The 27546-nt window shown below is 53.2% G+C and overlaps 1 protein-coding gene across 1 annotated transcript; it reads left to right on the top strand.

The window, feature by feature from the left end:
• The first annotated feature begins 8383 nt into the window (after nt 1–8383).
• Nucleotides 8384–17795, top strand: CCR7 (C-C motif chemokine receptor 7). The gene is made up of 3 exons (XM_009948015.2): nt 8384–8393; nt 14915–14964; nt 16731–17795. Exons 1-3 carry the CDS (start codon nt 8384–8386, stop codon nt 17793–17795), a joined length of 1125 nt encoding a protein of 374 aa, XP_009946317.2.
• The last annotated feature ends 9751 nt before the right edge of the window (nt 17796–27546 follow it).

Genomic DNA, 27546 nt, shown 5'->3' with positions numbered 1-27546 from the left:
GCCGCTCAGTAACCCTGCCACAGTGATTCAATTAGTCAACAAGGGTAACTTAGAGTTTAACTTTCAGTGTGAATTAAGCTAAATTCAATTAAGATCACGTTAATTCTGAATCAGAGTGTCTTTGTGTGGGCTCAGCGCAGTTTCACTAACCCGCTTCAGCCCGTGCGTGTTAATGCATCAGGACGTCACTCTGTGACACCCTCGTACGCTTCAGGGAAAAAATCCAACGTTTGTTAGTGACAGTTTCTGGGATTTTTGAGTGCAAGGGTTAAATGACTTTTGTTTTGTACCACAAACTGTCTCCTCCGCTGAGGCAGGGCAGGATTTCACAGCAAAGTGACAGGGATGCGCCAGGGCTTTGGCTCGAGCAGCGCTGCGGAGGTGAGGCACGCGGGTGCAACAGTTTGCACAAACACTCCGTGTTTGTCTGCGCTGCGTTGCACTAAAACCTCCAGAGCTGGACCCTGCCAGGATTTTAGTGCCAGAGCTGCTGTGGGCGAGCAGCAGGTCCCGCTCAGCGCGGCCGTTGGGCTCCGGCACCTGCCCGCGGTAGCGCTGCGCTGGGCAGCCGGGGCTGCCGGCTGCTCTCCTGAGCCCGTCACAGGCTTCGGGCTCACGTGCGAACCTGCCACCGCTCCAGCGGGTTTTTATGGATTTGGATCTCGCCTCGAGCAGAAAGCACCTCCCGCCTGTTGGCGTTGCCCCGCAGCAGCTCCCCCACCGACGCGGGCATCGCGCTCCACGTCTCTCATTCGGCACCCGCGGAACGCGCCGGGCACGGCTTCGCCGAGTTGCTTCCCGCCGGGAAGGGGATGGGATGGGCGGGCGCGGGGGTCAGCAGGGCCCCGCTGTCGGGAACGGCTCCGCCCGTGGTCAGAGGAGAGCGGGCGGCTCTGGAGTCTTGGCTTTGCCGCCTGCTCTCTCGGTGACTCCCGCTGCCGGCCGAGGCAGAGGCGAGCAGGTGCTGGAACAACCTCGGCAGAGGGCAGAGAGCAGCTCCCGGGCACCTCGGGCATGAGCCGCCGCTGCCGCCTGTCTTGGTTTGAAAGACAGGTGTCTGCGGAGGAAGGCAGGAGCCTCCCTTGAAATGGAGAGTGCAACCCCCTTCCCTCCAAATTATTGTAATTTTGAAATGAACGGGCCTTCAGGCAAAGATATGGGGAATAGGAATAACAGTTCTTTACTAATATATATATATATATATAACACAAGGCAGGGAAAAAAACAAAACAACCCCCTGGTTTACACTGACAGAGTCAGGAATACAACCCGACACCCTGTTAGGGTGGCAGTAGCAGTCCGATAAGATGCTGGCTGCAGTCCTCCTGAAGCGATGGGTGTAGTTCTGTGGAAGCAGCAATCAGGTAAAAGGGTCTGGTCTTCCTCCGAAGGTCCAGTGGTAGGTAGGTAGCTCTTATCCTCTGGAACTCCAGTGGGGGGAAAAGCTCCTCTGGGAATCCAGTGGAAGAAGGCTGCTAGGGTGTTAGAGATCTCCGTTTTTATTTGGCATGGACTGCTTGGCTCCTTCCCCCCCGGGCGGAGCATCTCACAATGGGATGGGGAGTCATGAGGCAGTTCCCTGATGGGCCATTAACAGGAGATAGTCCAGAGGGGGGAGGCAGGGAGCACCGCCCCACCTGGTCTCAACAGCTCCTGAAGATGGTCATAGAGTACTTTTTTTTTCCTTTTGGCACATTTTACACTGTAACCCAGGACACTGCCCCGCAGGCGGGCGCTGCTGGCGCTGCCGGACGGGCTGTAACCGCACCCCGTGCTCCCGGGCAGGCGCTTGCTCGGGGTGTCGAGCGCTTCCCCAAGTGCTCTGACTCCTGGCTGAGGTCCCCCCTGCGTAAGCAGGGTACGATTGACAGCGAGCCCTGCCAGCCCCTCCCCAGGGGGATTTGTACCGACAACCAAGCGGAGGTCGGAGGTCGGCCGCTAGACCATAGGTTGAAAGCACGGATCCTGCTCTGCTTTGGGTCTCTCTCACTGGTTTTGTTCTCAGTTCCCTTCTTTCGCTTTGACGCTTTTTTTTCCACAGTCTTCAAGGGGTTTTTTTTGAAGTGGTTTTGCAGTTATTGGGCTGGTGTCTTATTTTGGTGTAAAGTATCACGTACGGCTTCACTTGTGACTTACAAAAGTCTGTAATTTCTGTAAACACCTAGTTTCAATTTGTTGTTGTTTTTTTTTCTTCACTCAATTCTATTAAAAAGGCAAGAAAAAGCCACTTTAATCCTGGCACCAGTTCTGGAGGTGTGGGGGGAGAGGGAGCCAAACCAGAAAGAGTGACAACAGAAACCAAATGAAAAATCACCATATGATTTTTTTATCATTATCTTTTAAGCCCAGGGATGAAGAACGCCAGGTCTGAGATAGAACGAGCTCCTCTGGGAGAAGCCACTGATGGGACTATTCCCTGTGTCTCTACCCAGCTTTGTTTCGAAGACCGCAGGGGATCGGTGTTGAATCTCGCACCTTTTGGACGTGGTGACTCCGGCTTGCAGGAAGGATGCTCGCCCCACGGCCAGCAGGCGCGTGAACCCGCAGGTCTCTTTAGGAGACACGCTGCTCTCTCCTGTCCCCCTGAACAGCTCATTGCTCACTAGTGTTCCAGATCCTGGGGGAACCTCCCAGCAGTTTCCCCACCCGGGCAGGAATGATGGACAGGGGAGGCTTCAACATCCTCTCTAGACACAACCGGCGGCCGTGCACCCTCCCCAGCACGGGTCCTGTAACATCCCAGGAGTCCTGCGTAGTTTTTACCCCCTCTCCTTTCCCCGTCTGTCGTTCTGGGGTGGCCACTGTCCCTTCCAGGTTGCTTCAGGCCGGAAAGGATCCGTTGGTTCATCGCAGGCTCCTGCGGGTCGTGGGGGCAAGCACAGCCGAGCAGATCTCGAGGGAAGTCACCCACCCTGACCCGAGGGGACACGGGAACCAGCAGCACAGGCGGTCAGCGGCCGATCACCGGGCCTGTCCCCTCGCCTCAGCGCTGGCCAGCGGAGCGGCTGTGTTCCGCCAGCCTGACCTCTCCCCACTTGCGTCTCTGGGTACGTTTCCCTCGTCACAGCTCGATTCCTGGACTGCGGGTGGAGGAAGTTGCTCTAGTGCAGAGCAGACACCAGCCTCGTCAAACTGGTGGTTTTTTCTCCAGAAAAGAACTGGAGAGAAAGCCCATCACCCGTGACATGACGCAGGCATGACAAAGGTGAATTCCCAGTGACACCAAGCGTGTGCCCTTCCCTCCTGTGGCTGACCAACAGGCAACCTGGGCAACTGCATGTCCCTGATAGGAGCCTGCCCGCTGCGCAGATTACTTCCTCTGATGGGAGGATAAGGATCTTTTAATAACCCCGTGGTAAGATCACAGTCATGAGATAGTGGGTTTTTTTCAGGACATCCCCCTACAGCCGCTGTAAGAACTCCCCCCGCTGAGGAATCCCAGCTCGGTACCGCTCATAATGTCAGGAATTTACTCACAATTTCACTTCTGCTATTTCGTTTGCTTGAGGAATGGCTGCACCAAAGCCTCCCCCCGGAGTAAACCCACCAACGCTGACACACAAACTTTCCCTCTGTGACTCCCAAACGCCAGCTCAGCAGCTCGAGAGCTGAGAGGGGCGTTTGGGCAGGAGGCAAAACCGGAGGGGGGAGATCCCGAGTGTCTCGGTTTGGCATTGCCGGGCAAAGCAGAACAGCAGAGGAGACGTCGGGGCTCTCCCTGATGCAAGAGGAGGGACGTTACTGGGAAGCGGGCAGCTGCGTAAGGTATCGTAGGTGTATCCACCCTTCACTCACCAGTGCTCCCGTGCCGGTGACTCTGGCCAACCTTCCACCCTTCCTGGTGGTTTGGGTCTGTGGAAAAGCAGAACCGAGCTGAGAGCAGGCGGACGTCGCTGGTGTTCCCTTTGGTGCTCCATGCTGTCCTGTGGCAGCGTGCAGGGAAAGAGAAGGACAGGTCAGCAGAGAGCAAGGGACCTACAACACCTGGATTTGACTTCACACCTGACTGGGGTGCTTTTACTCGTAGGCACAGCCCTCCCCAGAGCTCAGCCTGAAGCTGGACCCCAGTATTGTCCGTCTGCCCACCCGAAACCGCTCGCACCGCGCCGTGTGAGCCGACCCCCAGCGCGGTGCGGGGGCTCTGGCGCAGCCCCGGGCAGAGCCGGCTGCAGCGGCACGGCCTCTCCACCCGTGAGAAAGTGGCAGTTCAAAGCCTGTGTTCATCCCGACTCACTTAAAGCAAGATTAGGGGAAAACACAGGACGGCTTGGAATTCCGGATGTAAAACCACCTTGTGCTGCGCTTTTCTCAGCACGAGTTACCCCTCGTGAGGCGCGGTACGGCCGGAGGAGTTCTGCTGGCTGAGATCCCGCAGCCGGTGCGTGCTGGATGGCAGCTCCCCTGTGAGGCACCGGGATCTCTTCCCCCCTGGGACGTCCGTGCAACTCAGCTGAAGGACAGACTGCAGAAGCCCAGTTCTACACACAGGCCGCAGACGCGAAGTACAGGCACTAAATTCCCAGGAGGTGTTTCGGTGCTGAACGAGCTGCAGTTCATTGTCCGATCAATTCAAGATTACGTGTTTCAATTCACTTCAGCAAATTCAATGTTTCAGTTCAAGTGGAACCAACCTGAACCGAAATCTTTCTTTCTGAGCTAATTTCCTGTGGAATTTATTAGGAACTGCATTTTCTCTTGAGAGGCCGTGTTGATGAACAACTGCCGTTAGCTCTAGCGCCGCAACCCGGGCAACCAACTGCAGCCACCGGTTTCCACCCTTCTTGCAGTGGAGGTGAGCAGAGTAACCTGGGCTCTAACCTGAGACTGCCAACACCTGGTAACTGGGCTATGTTTTTATAGTTAATTTGACTTTAGGGTAACAAATGTGTTCTGTGAGCAACAGCACGGCGCGGCTTTCTCGCGCGCAGACCAGGCCTGGCACCGCTGGGAGCTGCGGTGAGTTTGTTCCTGCAGGACCACAGCTGGTACAGGACAGCTCACGGGGCGCAGGCGTTCAAGGGAGTACGTCAAAGGGACAGAATCACCCAGGCACGAAACAGACTGCAAATACACACAACCAAATGAAGCAAAGCTTTAATAAACGTTTTGAAAACTCCCTGGGTATAAAACATGACTGTGCAAGAAGATTCGGTGTCACAAAGTTGTAGTAAATTGTTTGTCTTAAAATATTCCCGTTCTTTTTTTAAGGAAAACTACTGGCTTGAATGGGCTCTGACAACCCTGAACTTGGCACGTACCAAAACTCTGAAGTTAAAGCCTGGGAGTACGTGCAGAAAACAAACTGCAAACCATCCGCCCGCCTCCTTTCTCCCCTTGTCCTTGGCTTCAGCCACCACGGAGCCGGGGATGGATGCGCTGAGGTGCCGCCTTACAGCCTCCCCCCGCCCGCCCTCTGGTAGCCGTGCGAGTGCAGAGCACGTCTAGGCGACCGGGCCTCTCCCTGCACCCTCCCACCGACACACCGTGACTTTAAAGGCTTTACACCCACCACTTCTAAGTATTCTGCCAGTACCTGAGAGAAGCCTTTGATCGCTGGTCCTTGTCGGCGGAAGCGGTTAGAAGATAAAACTCTCAAAGGCGGCGTACCTGCCTGGATAACTGATGAACAAAAGGAAAACAGAGCAATAAATAGTTGCAGAGATGTGAACTGCACCTGCCTACCAAGCTAAGCCAAAAGCGAGCGCTGAAAAGGCAGTGATGTGTGCTTAGAGAGCGCCAAGGGAAGCACGGGTCACCCTCTGTGAGGCCAGATGAAGAGGCTGAGAGTGTCCAAGCCCCAGCGTCCCGCACATCAAGCACCCCAGGATGGGATCAGAACCACAGGGGCACGGGCCGGCTGAGAGGGAAACACTGAGAAGGTTTTGAAGTGGCAGCTGGGCTGCCACAATGGCTACGGAGGGTCTGAACCTGCGGACGGGTGCTCACGCAGGATCTGAGACCACCCACAGGATCCTTGACTTCAGATATATTTCATTTGGGCTTGAGAGAGCTCTGGAGTGGAACATTTGCCTTCAGGCTGAAGCAGTTGGTGCTAAAACCAGGCAGCACGTGATCAGTAGGTTTAGGACCAGACACTTCTGTGTACTGGAATCCTCTGAAGTCCTCTTTTGGCCGTGGTTAGCCATTACACTATCTGAAAATAATTTCAACAGAAACATTCGACAGTACTGCTGGCTTTTTAACACCACACAATCTTCAGTACTTAAAGGGGCCTATGGGAAAGATGGGGCAATCTTTGTAGCAGGGCCTGTTGTGATAGGACAAGGAGTGACGGTTTTAAACTAAAGGAGGGCAGATTTTGGCTGGATAGAAGGAAGAAACTGTTCACAATGAAGGTGGGGAGATGCCGGCACAGGCTGCCCAGAGTGGTGGCAGAAGCCCCGTCCCTGGAAACATTCCAGGTCAGACTGGATGAGGCTCTGAGCAACCTGATCGGGCTAAAGATGGCCCGGCTCCCTGCAGGGGGTTGGAGCAGGTGGCCTTTAAAGGTCCCTTCCAGCCCAAACCATTCTATGATTCAGATCTTCCAGTGCTAAACTACACTGGAGGGAAACAAACCAGCCCTGGCCGGCAGTGAAAAGTGTTTCCTTTCCCCAAGAGCCACAGACAACCGAGCATTCCCCGGTCGTGGTGTTCTGACGTTCAGGAAAGGTGTGATTCACAAAGACACTCCTGCTCGGACGCTGGCTGAAGGCACTGGCAGGGGCTGGATTCTGCCTCGGAGGGTTACACACGCAGCAGGGCTGGGGGCTGGTGCTGACGTGACCAACCCATCTAACACAACTTATCTGCTCCTCGTAACATCTACCCCATATAATGGGCAGATAATTAAATAAGAGACTGTAAGTTTACCCTGAAAAGGGTAGTGATTCACGAGAGCCAGACAGGGGCTGCCTGGCACAGATGCCTTTTATATCAGCTCTTTAACTACGCAGTTATTTGTCTGATGCAGAGTAAACATGTTGTCTCTAACTTAGCCTCGACGCAGCAGCGGTAGCAGAGGTTTTGCAGCCTGCTGAAGCAGAATAGTGCCTTTTTAGGGGTCTCCCAGCCACATCGGCACTGCCTGAGCTGCGTTCTCCGTCTTCCCTGAGACTGGGCTTTCTGGCTGGTTTTGGACATTCCCTGCCCAGCGAATTGGCTCCTTTGGGTCCACCCTGAGCTGTTCCACCTGCCCCGCAGCGCCGAGCGGGTGACCTGTGTGCTGAGCTCCAGGACAAGCCCCAAGATGCCAGGTGCTTTTGAACCCATTAGGGATGGTAAGCTCCGGCCGGGACCCATCCTGTGATGCTTTATTTTTTCATCTGTCCCAGCTGCAGAACAGCACTGACGGATGTAACAAGATGCTGAGGACAAGATGCTGAAGCGAATACTTTTGAATCACCCTGGAAGGAAAGCGAGTTCATGAGCTGCTGGTGATGTTTCCACCTGTCAGAGGAGCCTGTTCCAAGAGGTGTCCACCTTGGACAGCCACGAAACAAAAGCCACCAACTGGTGTTGAAGCTGAGCCATTTAGGAACAGGACTGGCTGAAGTGACTCCCTGTCGAGGCAGGGACCAGAGCTGAGCGCGCTCCGGCCAGGGCTGCGTCCTGAGGGCTGAACCTTCCGCAGTGACGCGGTGGGGAAGGCGGGGGACCGCAAAGGCGCAAACCTTTGGAGGAAGATTGTGCATGCTGACACTAAGCAGATGGTAACACAAAAACACCCAAAAGCAGAAAGAGGGAGAGGAAGTCCACTTACTCCCTTGAGCTGCTGATAATGCAAGCACGTGGAGAAGGGCAAAGGGATGCTGGCGGCCGGCAGTCCTGCGCACTGAGGTTTTTCATGTGGAAGCTGAACACCTGCCCCAGAAAGGGTCTGGTGGAGGAGACGGGGACCCTCCCTGTTTCCTACAGCACTGGGAACATCTGGTGGATGCTCGGGCAGATGAAGAGGTGGAGAGGAGAGATAAGAAGAAAGGAGACGCCTTCCCCTTGTCCCCCCACCACAGACAACTTCCCACACGTCGGTGCAAAAGCAGAACCCGCTGCATTTTACCGAGCCTGGGTATGAAGCGCATGTGTGCGGCCCGTGGCTGCGCGCGCGGAGGAAGCACCTGAGCAGCCCGAGCGTCTGCAGGCAGCGTGGCACGCAGCGCGGCTTTCCTGCGCTGGCGAGAGCACGAGGAGGAGGAGGAGGAGGGTCTACAAAATGTCAGCGAGGCCAGGGCGTGTCATGAGCTTCTTGCGGAGGTGCAGGAAGTATAAAAGAGGGAGCTTCCCAAAGGGGGTCTCTGGCAGGAGCCGCGGCGCGTCGAGGCTGCGCTGGAACGTACGATGCTCTTGCCAACCCTGTGACTGCATCTCTGTTTGACACACGACCATGGATGGTGGTGAGTACCTGTTCTGCAGCCTCTGGCTTTGCCTTCAGCTTTATTAATAATGCCCACATTCATGCCCTGTGACACAGGGAGGAAGCGTTTTTAACACAGTATTTAAACAATATAAAAGACTTTCCTCTTCCTCGTATTTACTATTTAAAGAAAAAAAAAAAAAAAAAAAAAAAGCAAAGTTCTCTTTCACAAGCTCAAGAAACTTGAATCAATTACCTCAGGAATAAACACACAGAAAAAACAGGCTCGGAGGCAATTTCAAGGGGCTATTTTGTCCCAAAGCAAACGAGCTCTCCTCACATAATTTATACTTTTTCTTCTATGCTCTTAACAGAAAATAAATTTTTAAAAAAAGGGAATGCCATCTCTTTGGCAACATTTTCATTCAGCGACTAAATCAAGGAATTAGGAGCAAGCATACCTGAGGTGGTTGTTGGCTACGTCTGTCCAGTCTTTCGCAAACTGTTTCTACTAATAAACAGCTTCACTGCAGCAACAAAACTTTGCTGCAAAAATGATGGGTTTGCACCTGCTGAGAGCTGGAACAGCCCTAAGTCAGCGCCCTGGGGGGGGGGTCTGCATTCCCCTGCATCGCCCCATCACGACGCACGCAGAGGGGAGCAGGGAAGCAAGAGAAGCCTCTCCTCTCTGGTCTGTGACATCCCATTAGCCCTGGAGGCACAAGACAGCTCGTTTCTGTTTCCTGATGAAGTTTTCAAACTTTCTTTTGCCATTTGTTATTGCTCTCTCACACCCAGTGCTCTGCAGGCACCAACTTCCAGGAGCTCGAGTAGGTGGGCAGCCACAGGAGGGGAATGGCTCTGTGGGTTGGAGATGTGACAGATAAGACGCAGGCTCTTCTTTCCTCTACGACCGTACCGTTTACTCTGGGTTTATTTGGGGTTATTTTTTTTTATTGCTCAAATATTTGCAAACACTAATCCCAGCGTGACTGAGGGTGTGCAGGGAAGAGGGACAAATGCAATAGCTCAGGTGGGAAAGTGAGTTTATAACCAGATTAACCAAACCGGGGTTACAACACCACCACTACCCTTCTCTGCCAGAGAGTAGGTCAGAGCTGTACTAAGGACAGAGAGAGGGACGGGACAGAAGCCACAGAGTTCATCCCAGTAAAATCCTGTTCCAGGTGCAATGACTTCAGCTTTGTAGGGCTGAAGTGGGAGGCGCGGCTGCCTTTTCTCTGTGGCATTCCCAAATCAGAGCTCTAAATGAACCGGGATGTGCGAGGGTTCCCTGTGCTTCCCCACGCTGCAGCCGGCAGGGAGGTGACGGCCTGTGTGAAGTGCTGCAGCCAGAGCCAGAGCCAGAGCCAGGCTGTGGACACGCTGAGATCTGAGCACCCAGCTCCCTACAGGTGCCTTAGACTAGCACAGGAACAGGGACTATCGCCCTCTCCTTTTTTGAAGAAATTAAGATGCAAAAACCTAAAGCGACTCATGCAAAATGACACAGAGAGCTAGGCTGGAGCAGCTGGGGAAATAACCACTTCTTTGCATCTTCATCTGCTGTTTCAGCCCCCAAACTAGTCCTCATTTTCTAGTCAGGGCTTCCTCCTCCTGAAAGGTCTGCAGGGATTCCTGGATGAAGCAGAGGGATGTTCCACGGGGTCTGAATGTGAAGCCCTGTAGAGTGCGGGCGGTGCTGAAGCCTGCGCTGAGTTAGGAAGGGGGAGCTCAGGGTCTCTCAGCCTCTCAAGCGTCACTGGGGAAAAGCAGCTGAACTGGGGACACAGAACGCTCCAGCGGTGCCCACTGGAGGTACTGGGCCCATGGGACCCACCAGGCAGAGGCAGGGAAGGGGCAGAGGGATTCTTCTCATGGACGCCTCCTCGCAGCTTCTGGCCATCCATGGCTTAGGCAGTCCCCGAATTTTGGAATCCCTGTGTCCGAACCAACACATCGTGACCCAGCTGGACCCGTTCACCACACATCACCCTTCTCCCATTTAAACTTTTGACCTCTGCAACATCCCGTGGGCGTTCTGTAGGCTTCTTGTTTTAAGGGGTTTGGTATTTGGGGGGACAAATTAGCTGATTTCAGCTAATTGGTAAAGGTAATTATGACAGGAAAAAGAATTAGTGAGAACTTGACAAGAAAAGGATGACAATTTTCCTGCTTTGGGTTTTTTGTCCTATTGTATTTCAGGGAAATATTCCAAAAGAAAGATTTCACAGCAGTGGAAGATGCACAGCATTATTGCTTTTTTAAAAAAAAAAAAAAAAAAACACACCAGTTTTGTAGGAAACACAACTGGCTCACTTAAGAATGAGTTTTTTAACTTGCATCTCTCTGCTTGTCTTTTGATTCACAATTTCCTAAAAGGGGTGGAGGCAGGTAATTATCAACTTTCTTCTGTAACAGATCTATGAACACATGAAATAGAAGTATGACTTAGTTTCATCGGGTCAGTTCACTCCTGAGATGATGGTATCTTTCCTCTGCCAGTTGTGAGAAGTAGAGGGGAAAAGCAACAGGGAGAATAGGCACTGAGCTGTTAACTGCCAACAGTCATTACATCATTTAAGGATGATTCATTTTTCTCAGAACTATCCGGTTCTTTCCCCAAAAGCCTACTACACCGATGGTGAAGAGGCACCAGAAACCGGTACACGTTTACAGCTACAAACAGTACGTTACTCACTGCCTACACGGTGCCAAGGTGCTCGAGACTGAAACTTGCTTTGCCGCTCTGGCCAACACAAAAACCTCCTTCCACCGCGAGGGCTGAGCCAGAGCCGGTTCGCTCGGCTTTGCCTGCGGCGCCCCCAGCTCTCGCTGCTCCCCCGTGCGCTCCCCGGCCCCGGCAGCGGTGAGCAGCCGCTCCTCCACGCTGGTCCCGCTCACAGCCTGCCCCGCCTGCGGAGGAGCCGACCCAGTGCCTCACCCTGCAGGACTCCGCTTGCCCCGTCCGCTTTGACCATCCTGCGCGGTCGTGCTCCTGCTCCTCTTTCCTCCTCCGGGTAGACCTTCCGCCACCAAGTACTTCTCGGCCAGAGGCTGTTCTAGGCACACCCGGTGGGACTCACTGCGGCTGCAGCTGCTTTGTCCTGTTAAGATCGGCTGCTGATGCCGAGGGAGGTTCAGACAAAGTGGATGGGACTCACCCGCGCCAACCCACCGACCCTTCCGCCGTAGCACAGCGGGAACTGCACCCCAGGCACCGACCCCGCGGCAGCTGAACCAGGCCTTAAAATCACCCCTCTCTTTCTAGGGAGGGAGCCTAAACAACTAACCAGATCCCAAGGGCTAGAGCTCACTGGGATGAACCCCACCCCTCAGCCTTGCTCTGTGGAGGAAGGCTTTCAAAACCGAGGGGTGGCTGGCCCCTCTCCCCCATGCCCTGCCCTCAACAGCAGAGAGCAGACCCCCGCCCTCCTCCGCTTGCACGGAGCAATTCTCCTCCTGCCTTCTCGCAGGTCCTGCGGGACAGGAGCGGGCTCTTGAGAACGGCAGCAGACCAGTGCGTCACCAGCTGAGGCACATGGGGGCTAACATGGGGCGTTAGAACGAGTCTGACTCATTTGCTGCAAAGGTTTTTGTTGTCTTTTCATAAATGAGGTTTCTAGTTTGACTGTTTGCGGGGACTTTTGAGAGGGGGGTTTTTCTTAATATTTTGAGGAACAAAACTTCAGGAAAATACCCACAGAGCAGAACTGCTAGAGCAAAAATTAAAAAAAAGTAAAGCAAGCTACCTAAAATTGCCTATTAAACTCCAGAGGGTGTCTCATTTCCTCTCTGCAACTCATTTGCTTTTGCTCCCTCCCCACTGCTGCCCGGGACCCCTAAGAGCACTGCAGGAGAAGAGAATTTCATCCAGTCTGCCCAAAACTGGTGACGCAGGGACGCACCCAGCAAACTCGTGCGGGAGGACCAGGAGGCTGCGTTGCCTCCCGGGTTATGCCTTTGCAAAGGCACGAGCTGAGGGGACTGAGCTGAGGGGGCAGAAAGAGGGGAAGAAACAGTGCAAGTTTTTTTTATACTGAAAAACCATTTGACATTTAACACACTTGAAACAGCAACTGAGAGGAAAAAAAAAAGGTGATGATCTTCAAAGGAATGATACTTAGCTGAACTGTTTCAGGATCATTAGTTGAGTCACTTTATCAGTCCTATTCTGTTAGATGCTGCACAGTGCATTTAAGAAAAATAAGAAAAGAACAGCAGCTCACCAGGGCTGTGCACTCATGACTTTTCAGATTAAGTAAGGGCTGGGCTGGGCCTGGGGCTTGAAGGGGGGATGCAAAAAAACAGGAGGGGAAGGTGGTACCGCGCTCAGCGGGCGATGGCCCTGGGCTGGCCACGCTGGTGCATCCACCGGCACCGCGGCCTCGGCACGAGGAAAATGCACACCAAGCAATGCCGAGAGCAATGCACTGAGTGGGGTTTAGGTTGGTGCCTCTCCTCTGTGGACTGAGAGGGGCTCTCCTCCTCTGCCTCCTGGTTATACAGCTTCTAGGAAGTGATTGCCTTGAGGCCTCAGCCCCTGCCCAGCGTGGCCGAGATGAGCCAGCAGAGATAATTAACTATTACCCATCCACAGGCAGACACGGGCACCAGCTCCAGGAGTCCCCTGGAAACCAGGCCATTAAGAAGGTGGAACAGAAGACTAACGACTCCAATGACTGGGGGTTTTTGCAGGTCAGGGAGCCCGTGCCTGTGTCCCAGGCCGGGAGGGCAATTCCAGCCCAGGCTGGCTGACACTCACCAGCAGGTTTAAGCGGTTTGGGCTTTCAGCGTATTTCCTGTGTGTAATACGTGAAAGTCAGATCGGCAGCTTGGAGGGAGAGATGAGCACACCAGATGCTCACCAAACCTCTTCCTGCAGTCTGGGACTGGTCAGAGTGAAAGCCACCGGCCCGACAGAAAATACAGGCAGAAGCATTTAGCTGATCTTCACCCCTTACCCCCCGAGCCCAACCTGCCACGCTCCACGGCTGACTATGAACTGCCTGAGCGATGCACTGCTACACTGTCAGATTCCCCCAGGAGGATTCAGAGAAAGTGAGGGGTGTGTGAACATAACTCAGCACCCAGGAGTATGAGACACGAAAATAAGGGGGGGGGGGGCGAGGCACAAACTTCTACAAGACATAGTGGGAAGCTCACGTACAGGCTCTGACGATGATAAGTACGACTGCTTTCACATGTGGCTGAGGATCTCTCACCCACACATCACCGCTCACGTACAAACAAGCGTCTCCAATCACAGATACCAAAGTAACTGTCTCTGTTACTAATGATGCTATCGCATACGATTTAAACTGGGGATGCTGGTGCAACGGTCGCAGTTACCTGAAGTAGTGGAAGTTCATCATCCTGGTCCAGTGCAACACCTGAACAGGAGACTGGCAGAGCAGGGGAGGGTACAAAGGAGCTCTGCAAAGAAACAGAACTGAGCTGCATACAACAGGCTGCTACACACAAGAGGGGCAAAGGAATCACTCAGCTTTATGAGCAAACAGGCCATGAGGAGAAAGCCATAGTCCCTAGAAGGAACGGGCAGCTGAAAGCCAAAGGCATCTCCTGCCTCCGCCCCAGCCTTGCTCGGTGATCCTGGACCAGATACCAGCAGGGAAGTGAGGGGCTGCGGCGTGGGGAACTAGCCAGGGCCTAGAGAGACATCCTAGGGTGAGCAGCACGATGCTCTAAACAGCCGGTGCCAACTCTCCCCCAAGGAAGGGCACAGCTTCTGCTCCCGCCAGGGCAGAGGCGAGGGCTTTCTCGCAGTGGCCAGATCACCTTCTAGCTTGAGCAACTTTCGGTCGCATCTGCCTGAGGTAGACGCTGGTACGGGCTTTAAATAGAGCGAAGAGAAAGCTTTCACTGCCCTCTATGCCTCTGCTAACCACAGCAGGAAGAACTGTTTGTCTGAGATTGCTCTCACCATTATCACATCTGGCTCCGAATTTAATTTTTCCTCCCAGCTGTCAGCATCCTCTGTCTCCACATCCAGAGGCAGCAGAAGCCAACTCTGACGCTTAGAGACAGGCAATAAATTTCAGCCAGCTGCAGTCACGCGTGCCCGGCGGGGAGCAGAGCTTCCCCGCTCCGCAGCGCAGCCACCGCACTGTCGGAACAGCCGGGCCAAGCTGACGGCCCTCGCGGCCGCACGTTTTCACGAGGGCTCAGTGTGCTGAACCCTCACAGCTCCGACCAAGGCACAGGAGACGACGGGCTGCTGACTGCCTGCAGGAAAAGCAGTAACGTACAAAAGAAAAACGGGTCCACTGTGCGCCAGCTAACTGCCCTCAGCTACCAGCCTTTCCAGACGGAACTGGAGGGGCCAGACTCCTGAGACTTAACCTGTGCTCTGACAGCAACTCGCTCTGTGACCCTGGGTTATCCTGTCAGCACCTCCATCGCGTTTCCCTGTACCCAGCTGTGGCGAGCCTCACGGGGTTGAGAATGCCATGGTCGAGCACGCTGCCACTGCTTTTTCAGCATGAGCATCGTGTGGAAAACCCCACTTAACCGCTAACACAGTGTCTCCTTCTTCTACAGGCAAGCCGTTAAAGGTCACCCTTGTTTTCAGCCTTCCTCTAATTTTTCAGGTAAGATGTTAAAGATACCATTGTTGAAATCCAGATGCATTTGTGTTGTGGGTAAAGAGATAACTTTGACAGGCAGAAAGCAGCCACCCACAGCCCCGCAGAGCTGCGTGGGGACACGGCCGCTGATGCTGTGGATCCAGCCTTGGGGAGGTGGGCGGTGAGAGCAGCGTGGTGCTAGAAGCCAGAGGCAAAACAAACAAGAGGAACGAAAACAAAGAGAGAACAGAAGCAATGACGTACACTGCGATTTTAAGATGGCCCAGGCTGTTAGAACCAAGTTCCCTTCCAGCACCAAAATAAGCATTTTCAGGAAAGACAAGAGCATCCTATGCTGAGTGCTGGTGCAGAGCCAGCTCGTTGGCTCTTGGCAAATACCTGGGCAAAGTGCTGGGCTTCACCTGAGGTCAGTGTTGAAGAGCTGACGTGCCCAAGGAGGAAGAGTTCAGCACCTTCCTCCATCTGTTCCTGCTCAGAGCAAGCCTGAAGCGGAAAGGAGAACCCAAAGCACTGAGCTACGCCGTGACCTGCTCCTGAACCGTGGGCCTGGCCCCGGCGCCCGCGCTCCCACAACCACAGCAGCAGCCTCCACCACGCCATGGCCCCCGGCTCAGGCCCTCCGAGAGGCTCAGCAGAGCACAGAGCGCTTTGCAGCCTGCTTCTTTTCCCTTTCACTTTTGGTGGCATGCCTCCAGGTAGCAGGCAGGATGTGGTGAAAGCCAAGCCTGCCCGAGATGGAGAGCGCGCTAAGATAGTCAGTGATAACAGGCAGAGGTATCCAGGGGAAACCTTTCATCTCTGCAATGGAGAGAAGGTACTGGAGACTAATAAGTCACAAAAAAGCAGGGTACAGATACCGCAAGCTCACTCTGCCCTGCAGGTTATGGCAGTGTAGGAAGATGAAACAAGAATAATCAGAACTTAAATCAGGGGCAGGGGCCTGAATGAGACACCAGCAACGTGTCCGCGCCGGCACGGTGACGGTTTCCTGCTGCGCTCGCCGCGTTTCCTCCCCGTCCCACTGACACCTCTCGGAATTTAGCAGAGAAAACGGCCCAGGGAGGCTCTGGCTTTGCCTCCCCACGGAGCCCTTTGCTCAGCGCTCGGCAGGCTCAGCCCTCGCTGGGGGGCCGGGGCGGCACCAGGACCAGCAAGGCCGGGAGGACGCTGGTGCTCGCCGTGCCAGGTTGCTGCCGGTTACAGAGACAACCGCTGCGGCCCTCTTCTAGCACTGGCACGAGTGAGAAGGGGACATGAGCGACAGGAATATCTCAGGTGGGAGAAGGGAGGGAATACTGAGGTTGGAAAATGCCTAACGAGCAGGTGAGTCAAGAGGAAATGTTATCCCTGCGGAGAGGAGGGGAGCGCTGAAGGATGTATTGTTTTTCCCGCTTCACTCGACAGCTGACTACGCACACGCAGCTGTACGTGGGTCCTGACACATCCTGGAAAGCAGCCACACGTCTGAGAGTTTGCAGGTGTTACTTTGGCTGAGCACTAAACATTTCTCATGGGATTCCTGCTTTGAGCCCCCAAAAAACCCCAAGCCCCACATATTTACGGGAAATATTTTCAGTCACGAGACCTGGCCAACCCTGTTGATGGTGCTGGCACGAGCCATCGCTCGGGAACTCCCTGGGACTTCTCTGCGGGCCGTGGCGGGGTACTCGTGCCGTCTTCGCAGGCCAGCGCCAGGCTGCCCTCCCGCCACCGCCACGGAGCAGCACAGTACCTGTCCCAACACGCTCTTCTCTTCTTCCCTGTTCTAGTTCTGCGCTGGGAACAACGTCACCGATGACTATGACTCCAACACCACCATCGACTACACCATGTTCGAGACCCTGTGTGAGAAGGAGGAAGTCCGTAACTTCCGCGCTGCCTTCCTCCCAGCCATGTACTCCCTCATCTGCTTCATGGGGCTGCTGGGGAATGGGCTGGTGATGCTCACCTACATCTACTTCAAGAGGCTCAAGACCATGACGGACATCTATTTGCTGAACCTGGCTCTGGCAGACATCCTCTTCCTGCTGACCCTCCCCTTTTGGGCCACAAGCGCAGCCATGCACTGGCTTTTTGGGGAGTTTGCCTGCAAAGCCGTCTACTGCATCTGCAAAATGAGTTTCTTCAGCGGGATGCTGCTCCTCCTGTCCATCAGCATCGACAGGTACTTTGCCATCGTGCAGGCCGCCTCGGCCCATCGCTTCCGTCCCCGGATGATATTCATCAGCAAGGTCACGTGCATCCTCATTTGGCTCCTGGCATTCATCCTCTCAATCCCTGAGCTGGTTCACAGTGGTGTAAACAACTCGGACAACCATCCCCGTTGTTCCATCATCGCTAACGACTTGCAGACCTTCAACACCGGCATCAAAGTGTCCCAAATGGTCTTTGGCTTCTTATTTCCCCTACTGGTCATGTCTGTCTGCTACCTCATCATCATCAAAACATTACTCCAGGCCCGCAACTTCGAGAAGAATAAAGCCATCAAGGTCATCATCGCCGTGGTAATCGTCTTCATTGTCTTCCAGCTGCCCTACAACAGCGTCATGCTGGCCAAGACCATCTCAGCCTTCAACCACACCAGCTCGTGCGAGGAGAGCAAGCAGCTTGACATGGCTGATGATGTGACCTACACTCTGGCCTGCTTCCGATGCTGCCTCAACCCTTTCCTCTACGCCTTCATTGGCGTCAAATTCCGCAACGACCTCTTCAAGCTTCTGAAAGAGCTGGGCTGCCTGAGCCAAGAGCGCCTGTGGCAGCTCTCCACGTGCCGCGAGAGCAAGAGGTTTTCCTTTGCCATGGAGACGGAGACAACCACCACCTTCTCCCCATGAGCCGAGCTCCAGGCAGGCTTGGACCAAGCTGGAACAGTTCTGTACCCTTCCTCTCTTCTGAATTACTGGTAGAGCGAGACCTGCCGCTACTGTAGGAAAGGAGCTGTCAGAGGGAAACCCAGGAGCCTCCCCCTATTTCTGGCCACCAGCACTGCTACCCAATACTCCCACGGAGGGAGGGACTTCCATAAAGCTGTGACTAACAGCAAAGCAAGGGAGAGGAGGACCGGTGAGTCTAGAATTTATCGTGCCATTTCACCTTCATTTCAGTCTTTCCTAGTCAAAATGAGAAATGCCCAAAATAGAACATTTTCCCTAAAAGTGACAAATACCAAGAGAAACAGACATTTGGGCAACAGAATTGTTTGTTTCAGAGCTGAACTTCCAAGAGCACCATCCTTGCTTTGAATTTTGCTTTTAACAAGACCACCTACTGCTCTTCCATACCCACGACAATGATACCAGTTGCACCGACTCATTCTTCAGCGCCAGCAGCCTCAGGCTCCAAGCTTAACGCGAAACGCAACATAAGCTGCGAAGCATCCCAGCGCACAACCCCCTGCCCTGCCTTCCCCCATGAAAAGCGAGACATTCCCGTAACTAATACTAAACCCGTACGTACGATAAAAGTAATTTCAATGACTTTGGGTACTGTTGCGGCAACTCATACGTTGTCGTGGAAATTACACACTCCACGTCCGCCTGTATGTGGTGCTTCCCCGATAACGAAGGTGCACCCTAAGGAGCATAAGTTACTCCAATCCCAACATTGACTTGAATTCTTTAGAAATGCTGCTCCACTCTGAAGTAAAGTCTCCTTTCGCTTCTGAAAGGGCACCTGCCCGCACACGGCTGGGGCAGGGGCAGCTAGCACAGTTTGGATTCAAACTTTTTGCACAAAGACAAATTAGTTACAAGCTCCAAAATAACCAACGTCTTTCCGATCACCAAGCACACAAACTTGGGCCAAGAAACAGACACTTCTGCACCAATCCAGCCAGGGGCTTCAAATACCTTTTTATCTCTCAGCCATCCAGCCTGTCCCAACGTCACCCTTACCCCCGACGTGCTGAGGGACTGTTTACTCGCCTGCTTAATCTAAAATGTGTGTTTTAGGGGACTGGTGCCAGAACCTCAGAGTTTTAAAGATTTGAGCCCAGGGCAATCCATACTCATTTCTTCAGGCAAAAGACTCAAACCCAGGCTATAGTCGTGCCCACGGTCCAGCCACTTCAGCCTGCCGCTGTCTGGAGCTTGCCTGTACCGCGCTGTATCAGCTGCTGCAGACACAGCTGATCTTCACGTACACGTGGGGGCCTTCTGCACTAGCGCTTGCTGACCTCAAGAGATACACAAGAATGTGGGTTTTCTGCTCCCTTCCCAATCAACGTGTCTTTCTAGAAGGACTTCAGCAGCTGGCTTTTGAGCCAGAGATGCATTTCACTTATAAGCTATTGAAAATGTGTTTTGCATTCACACTGTCCGTGCTAACAGAGATGCCATTCACTGTGGTTTGATTTAAACGTGAAGGACGGTCACGTGTTGAAGATTACTGCCAGGGTCACGTACTTGAAAGGAACATGGCAGCTGAACAATAGATTATTGTCATGTAAAGCAAGACCTTGAAAGGCAGCCCAGAATGTAATGCCAGTTGGTGCATTCCCTAGCAGAGCGAAGCTTCCTACCGACAGATGAATACCCTGGGAACCGCTGTCACGGGACATCTGAGCGTCAGCTGGGAGGAGCTGCTGCGACTGTCTGTGCCTCTGTCACTGACCTGTGTGCTCTCATCCCCGCCGCGCACAGCCCTCCCCAGAGCCAGCCCTGGGCGGCGAAAGGTCTCGGCCAGGAGCCGCTCTCGGTGCCGGGCAGGAGCCGGCTCACCCAGCGGGGGTGCCCAGCCTCGCCCTCCAGAGCGGCCGTTGAGCAGGTCTGTGGAAGCTGCGAGGCACGTGCCAGTGGACGCACAGAGCCTTGCAGAGCAGAACACACTTACTAAAAGACACTCACACTTTTTTTCAATACCACACGTGGAGCCATTAGGAGCGATCCAGGGAACTCTCTGGATCATAGGTCGAACGCTTTAGAGACATGAGAATTAAAATCAGCCTTCCAAGGAAAGAATTCAATTAGCTGGCTTTGAGACAGCACCGCCAGTTACATAGCTGGCTGCCGACACAATTAAATAAACTCTTCTTCATAAACCACTGGCTCTGGGGTGTGGGATTTGGCCAAGACAGGGATGCAGGAAGAAAGCACATTCTGCCCCGCGTTGCCTGTCTGTGCTGAAGTACAACCCCACCCAACGCTGAACACATTTTCCTTTATAAAGCCCACGTAACGCGTACAGGAGCGCTGCTGCTTCTCTCACACGAAATGGGGGGTCACGACTGACACTGAATACTCATTCGTTCTGTTTGTTCCTATAGTCCCTACTCAGGCAAGACACTTGGCTAACGAGAGCTCTGCCAGAGCAAGGAACACCCATAACACAGGGTCTTTTTAGTCTTCTTCATCAGTAACAAGATGTTCTTAATGTATATTCATATATGTAAAGCTGCTTTCACAGAAAAGGTTAAATATGTACATGAATGTACCCTGAAAATACACTGCTTGAACTAAAACGTTTTATGCAAAATACATTCACCTAACTTATTGTAGAAAGGAGATTTGCTTGACCAAAACATGCAATTGTACTCGCCTCCTGTTTGATAAAAGCCATTCTCCTCCCACAAACTGAGGAGTCTCCAGGACTTTCCCGACTGGGTGTATCCTACATAGGAGAACGTGCAGCTGCTTCCATGCAAACGAAATACTACAGGCGACATCTGGGTTGGCTGCAGCTGGTGCCGCCTCGACAAGACAGCGGTGACTTCAGAGGGCATGGCTTTTTTGGTTTTTAAATAGAACAAATTTGCCACTTATTTAGAGGAATCATGTTAACATCGGCCTAAGATCCTAACTTGAGATTCCCCACTGAAGTCTGAAAACTGACTGTATCTTGCTATTTGCAGAAAATAAATTGTAACAATTTGAAAAAAAAATACCTTTGTTTTTCCATTGTATTTCCTCCACAGGATGCATCTCGTACATATCGTAATAGTTCGCATCATATCCTTCTGGTCCTGTCAAGAGCTGTTTGGTGATCAGCCTAGCTTCGTATCAGTACTGCCTTGCAAGAAAAAGAGAGTGTAAAACAAACTAAGTAGAAAAAAAAGTTGGTTTATCTCATCTGTTGATGAATTACACAGTAAAAAAGTCACCAACAGATTAAGTAGTAGTCTTTAACTACTAACCCAATGCCTTAACACTGCTGCACTACTGGAGATCCCCGATATCAACATTTATGTGAAAAGCCTTTAGGTCGTAACATTTTATTGTTCCCCTTTAAATTTAAAAAGTCAGTAATGAAATACCGTCTTACAGTGAGCCAACTGCTCACTGGGGAGGCAGCGACCACCGCTCTGGTGGCCAGAGCGCCTGCAAACAAGGCAGGAGCAGTAACTGCCGTGCTAGTTGGGATGAGCTGTGTCTAATCCAGCTCTGCAACTCAAACAGGCCCATGTGGCACGACTGACGTGTGCAGAACATTTCTTCCTGGCCTCCCCAGTTAATTTATGCCTCAAGGCACACGGGGACGATCAATATCCTCTACAAAGTGTCTCATAACTGCAACCATGGAACCAAAGAGGCAAGACCCTCCAAGAAAACCAGCAGACACGAAGCTTGACGTTTGAGTGCCAAAACGACAGCCCATTTCTGCTTGCACTAAACAACGTGTGTCTCATGATTTCTCCCCAGAGAGAAAGTATTAGGTTAGTTTCAGCATCCGGCCCAGAGGCTCAAGCAGCGATAAGGAGCATCTCAAGACCACGGCACCGCAATACAACTCTAGATAATAACAGTCTAAACACAAGGCTCCTCAAATGAACACTAGGTCTCGTTTACCACAACTAGGTCAGAAGTCTCAACGGCCCCGAGTCCAGCAGCCTGCTGGAACAGGAGCTCTGGACTAGAGCACACAAAACACGAAAAGAACCGGGGATTTGCAGCGAGACGCCCTGATCACTTTGAACAACTCCCCATGCTTCTCAGAGGTGACTGTGAACCAAGCCTTTGAACAGGAAAGTCCCTGAATTTTAAGAAAAACAGAGACACCAACTCAACAACCCTAACTTAAACCAGTAAAACTCAGCCCACCAAGCAACCACCCAAGGTCACATCTTAGGCCACAAATATCCCAGCCAAGTCACACAGAATGTGTTACAGGAAATAAAAAAATAAAAAAGGGTATTTCTAGGATGGATTTAACCCATTTTAGTAGCTTTCACCAGCAAGACAGAATAAGAAGTTTCCTTTTACAGTTCACTGGGGGACTGGACCAACCTCAGTTTTAAATCTTTAAAAAGTCAATGAAAAAAGCCTGGCCCTCATTACAGAAAGGGGCCACCAGTCTGCAATAAGCTGCATCAAAAGCAGGAGAGACATCTACCACCCAGTCAGAGTCATGTCGACTCCAGCTGGTTCCTGCAATCCCTTCTCCAAGTCATTGGGGGCAACCTCTTTGTCGCTCAGAAGCCCTGCACTCCTCACTGCTCCGAACAGAGTATTGCTGACAATCATTTCTCCTTCCTTTAGCTACGCACGTGTGCTAGTCAGTATTTTTAAGTTGCGGTTTAAAAGCCCACAGGGCTGAACAGATCTGGGCTGGGTGGGAGGTAAACTGGAATTAGAGGGAGCTAAACCAGAACGAGGCCTCGCTAAAGGCAGTTGCTCCCAGCATCTCGGAGCAGGCACTGGTCTGTCCTCTCCCTTCTCATGCTGTCCTGGGCGCTGCTTCCCATCACTCGCTGGTGAATGAACCCATTAATGTGACAGTGAAGGGGAACCTTCTCCAGGCACGGCTGTGGTTTCTGATGTGCCACCTGGGTAGCTGCAGGAGGGAAGTCCTTGTCACCCTTAAGAAAGAATGAGCTGGAGTTAAGCGAGGCAAACAAACCCTAAAAATAATGCATGTGGGTGATGAGGAAGGGTGGTGGCACGCTGCAACAATCAGAATAGCTGAGAGTGGGCTATGGTTTCCTCTCCCCACATCTCCTTTTATATGGAAAAATAACTCAAACTCCTGTTCTGGGGGTGGAGGCGTCAGATCTCAGGGGAGAATTTCTTGCACGGCCAACTGTCTTCCTCCCCAGCTTGTCAGCAGAGCTGCCCTGCCTGGGGCCACCTCCCCCAGAGGGGCCAGTGGTGGGTCTTCTCTCCACACCAGGGGATCTCTCCCCTCCTACCTGAGCCCCTGTAAGATGGATCTGACGAAAGTTAAGTCCGCTGAAACCTCAGTTGCCCCTGGTTTGTATCGTCACGAGCAGCTTCATGACCTCAAAGCAAGTAGATCAAAAGCCCTGACCAGACTGAAAAGCAGAGACTTTTTACGGCTTCGAAGGCAGGACCAGCTCAGAGCCTGCTGTCGGCACAAAGGACGGGACAAGAACAGGCAGTTGGAATATCACCAAAACCAACCAGACAGGCAGCATCATGCTGCATTTGATGGCAGCGGCACAACCCACTGCCGGACCGCCTTACCCTCCTTACAGCCCCGGCACGGCGAGAGTGTGTGTCGGGGGGCTGGAAAAGAGGAGGATGGCCAGGTCACGCCATGAGTAACTACAGCTTCGGAGGTGGCTGACCCTAAAGAGAGACACAAAGGGACGGGATCTTAACGGGGGGTTGCCGAGTTCTTCGGCACGCTTCCCAAACCGGGCCGTTCCGTCCTGGTGTGATCGGTATGAACAGCCAAACGCGCAGCACAAAAGGTAAGAACGAGAAAGATGGAAGGTGAAAACCAGAAGTCGGCTGACTAGAGAAAAAAGACGGCTGCCCAGCAATATTTGCTCTCTACCAGGTCTTCTCCTGCTTGACCGCCCCTTTGTGCTGGCGTGAAACCCCAGACTGGCACCGTGTGATTCCACCCACAGGACACAGGGACACGGCAGCTTCAATGCCTGCGTGGTCCCAGCGGCAGCACTGGAAGGGGAAAGGAAGCCCAGTCCGATCCAATGCTTAAAACTTCAGACAAGACTTAGAAAACATGGGTCGTATCCCTAACCCTGCTCCTCAGTGGCACGAGTCCATCCTGCACTTCTTCCCCAGGCACCAGAGCAGAGATAAAATGTCGCTCTGCAAAAGCAGCAGCCGAGTACCCAGCTCTGGTACCAGCACCAAGCACGGGAGCCTTCCCGCCCTCTCGCTGAAACCAAAAAGACGACCTCACGTGTTCCGATTTTGCAGAAACTGCAAGTTTTCAAGTACGCACACGCCCGGCCCTGGGCAGCAGGCTAACCTGCCTCCGAGCCGCGCTGAAAGTTGTTTTTCACTTTCGTCTTTCAGTAAGACCCCAGCTCTTCGCAGAGCGGAGAGCCGTACCCAAGCAGGGAGTCAGACCTCCTTGACACCAAGCACACCCCTGTCACTGCCACAGCTCGTTACACAAATCTAACGCAGGTCCTAACAAGCACGGAGACGTTCGGTTCACCTTTACCGCCTGCACGGCAGATGCAGAGCCACTCTAGGCATGATCTCATGTGTTTGTCATTGCTGAACCCATGCAAATCTTCAGCTTGCAGGAACCGAAACTCTAACTTCCCTTCCTGCTGCTTTGTTTTTTTAATTCAATTGTCTAAAATAAGATAGCAAGCAGATATTTACTTTCCTTTCTTTGCTGATGAGCACTGTTGCTCAAAACCCTAATTCTTGAGTGATTATGTGCTTTGTTGGGAAATCTCTGTGACTGAAGGACAATTCTAATGTCTAGAACCATCCTGCAGGAGAGGAAAAGACCAAGTAATTTCCAGTGCAATGAACAGTCTCAAAAGGCCTTCCAGGATCCAGTCTGCGCACACCGCCCTGTACCCAAATCAGAACTTCTCTCACTGATTCCAGTTCCTTCTTTAACTAGGAGCATGGTCTGAAACCCACTGAAAGCAACAGGACCTTTCATGAAAAGCCTCCGCATGACCTTGGGAGCTGGTATAAATTTTTCATGTTATACAACACGAAGAGAGGAGGCAAAACCCCAACGGCTGCACACACGCACCCAAGCGCACTGCTGAAAAAAAAACTGTTCCCCACCCAACTGTCTGAAGAGGAAGGTGCTGAGCTGGACACCCAAAACACCTTTGTCTGACCAAGATATCACTGGTGACCTCCTCAGATCCTGATCCCACGGGCCGCCTTGTACCCTAGAAATGTCAGCACTCTGCTTTACCCATTTTGGCTGCAGAAAAGGCAATATTCCCCTGTGCAGCAGGAGCGCGCTACCCCGCCGCAGAGGGCGGCTGGTGGGTACAGAGGCCTCCGCTCTCTGCGGTTCCTTGGCGTAACTCGTGCAGGCAGCCAGCACAACCCGCTGCTTTGCATCCTACGATCAGGGAATCACCCATCTACACCCGAACGTTCACGCGGCTGGAGGTGTGAACACACACGCATGTTCACGTTTGCATACGTCTCCCGGCAGAACTGGCTCAGACTCCGGGGGCTATCGCGGCAAAATTCAACACCACCAGAGCAAAATCTCACCGCCAGAGCTGCACAAACAGAAGCTCATGTTTTTTAGGGGAGAGCTGACTGACTCCCTTGGAGATAACATGTTTCTTCTTCTAAGTTTTGGCCACACCAAGCAGTGAGAAAGAATCTCTACCCCTGTGCCAGGGTGGGGAGGGGGGGAAGGAAAAACAAGTCTCTTTCTGGATGACTAATCCAGCCAGCAGCAATTGCCACCCTGCAGCTCAGCCCTGCTCTTCAACAGGGAGTTGCACAAGACTCCTTTGAAGAGGTTAACACGTTTGCAGTCGGTTCTCATCTGCCTCGCCAGAGGGTCACAGGTAGCTACAACGCTTGTGCTCAAACTTCATGACCCGGCTGCGTGCAAGAGGGTGAGAGTCACTGAACATCACGGACCCGGACCCCAACAGACGTGGCTCCCACTGGGCTTTGGGTGGGATTGCAGCAGACCTGGCAAGGAACCAGATCCTCACAAGACTCATCAAAACGTCTCCATTGCCAGCAGCTTCTGGCAGGCCTCCACACCCACCTACAACCAACCACCCCTCACGTGCCAGCGCTGCCTGCCCAACCTCACAAACAGCCGAGAGGCGTGCAGCCAGAGCCGTGGAGGCTGCTTTGAAGCGCGCTGCGGATAACAAACAACAGAGAAGGTCTCCACGCCACCACAAGCAAGACCTGAAACGCTGCCAGAGCCTGGCTCCTCAGCTGGGCATCCTGTCCGGGGCATGACGTGGGCTGCAGCGGTGGGACGGGCACCCACCACACCGGCTCGCCCTGCGCCCGAGATGGTGGAGCATCATCCCGCAGCACCGCAGCCGCGCCGCACGGCTCTCCTGGCGCTCGTGACAGCTGCCCCAGCATCAGGGCCGCTGCTGCTGCTGCCCAAGAGGGCACGGAGACGAGGCCCTAGCAAGCAGAAGGGCTCCTCTCTGGGGACTTAGGGCTTCTGGTACTTGCCCACCCCAGAGACCTGCTCCTAAGCCACAGCGGGGGCCACGCAGGGCATCGCAACCCGGTCTGCACCAGCTCACCCCGAGCAGACGGCTCCCTGCTCCACAGCCCGCTGACTGACACCGCAGTGGCAATGGCTCCCTGGGGGGGGGGTTAGTCCTTCTCCCTCGGGATCAGGGGCGAGCCAGCCCCTTGGGAGCAGTCAAAACCCAGCCGTGCCTCACCACAGCTTCCCTCCCGCCGCACAGAACACACGCGGTGGGAGAGGGGCAGGAGAAGCAGAAGGGAGCTTGGATGTGTCCGAGACACCTCCTGGCCATGCCTTACAGATCCTGTACGGTGCTCTGGGAAGGAGGGAGGTATCTCCTTGCCAAGCACTAACAGTGATCCTCAGCTTGGAAATTAATTCCCTTTACAACCAGCTATTCAAAAAGAGTCCTTCCTCACAAGGCATTTCCTCCTGCAAACGTGCACCAAGTTTGTTGGTCATGGCACATGACCTGAAGCGCACGATGAAATGAAGCTTCAGTGACTAGTAACAGCGACAAAAACACCTCCTTCTCCTTCCTGCCAGGGAAAGCCATCTGAAGACAAAAGATACAGATTATGTGCACAGCCAGGTAACAGAAGGCACTCTCACAATGCACTGGCAACCTCCCCAGGCCCTCGGTGATAACCTCAGCAAAGACACAACAGCCCAGCCAGGCTCTAAGTGACCCACGGCGCAGCCAGAGCAAGCCCACGGTCACAGTCCCCCTTTGGCTGTGGTCATCCCACAGCACCAGTAACTGGCCGAGAGCCGCAAGGGAAAGCTGTGATTTCTTGAGAAGGCAGGGACACGATCTCCTCCACATCCTTCCCTCCGAGCTGCTCTCCTGTGCTCCTGCCTCCAGTCACCCAGGGGATGACAAAAATCACGCTCTTCTTGGGAGAAGGCTCCCAGCCAAACCTCTGGTCCCTGGTTACTGCCCGGCTAAATCCGCAAGCAAACAGGACCAACCCCGGCCCTCTCGTTGAGAGATGCTGACACCGTGTGGGACAGGCTGAGAAATGCTCCACCGCAGACACCACCCTGCGCCCACCGAGCTGGGACTCTGGGAAAAACTCCAGAAAACTTACCCCTGAAATAAAGGCGTGGGTTCAAATAGCATCAGTGGAATCCTATTAAAGTCCTCTGTAGGCAACCAGGCTAAAAAGTAGAGTCATTTTAGTTGGGTTTAATTTAAATGTACTGGAA

The sequence above is a fragment of the Leptosomus discolor genome, chromosome 25 (genome assembly GCF_034619465.1).
Source record: "Leptosomus discolor isolate bLepDis1 chromosome 25, bLepDis1.hap2, whole genome shotgun sequence".
Classification (NCBI taxonomy): Eukaryota; Metazoa; Chordata; class Aves; order Leptosomiformes; family Leptosomidae; genus Leptosomus; species Leptosomus discolor.
This window is presented reverse-complemented; position numbering and strand designations above follow the sequence as displayed.

What these genes read in the sequence shown, in the direction of transcription:
- CCR7 (XM_009948015.2), top strand. An exon ending in GCCTTCCTCTAATTTTTCAG is followed by an intron (nt 14,965 to 16,730) that starts GTAAGATGTTAA and finishes TCCCTGTTCTAG; the next exon opens with TTCTGCGCTGGGAACAACGT.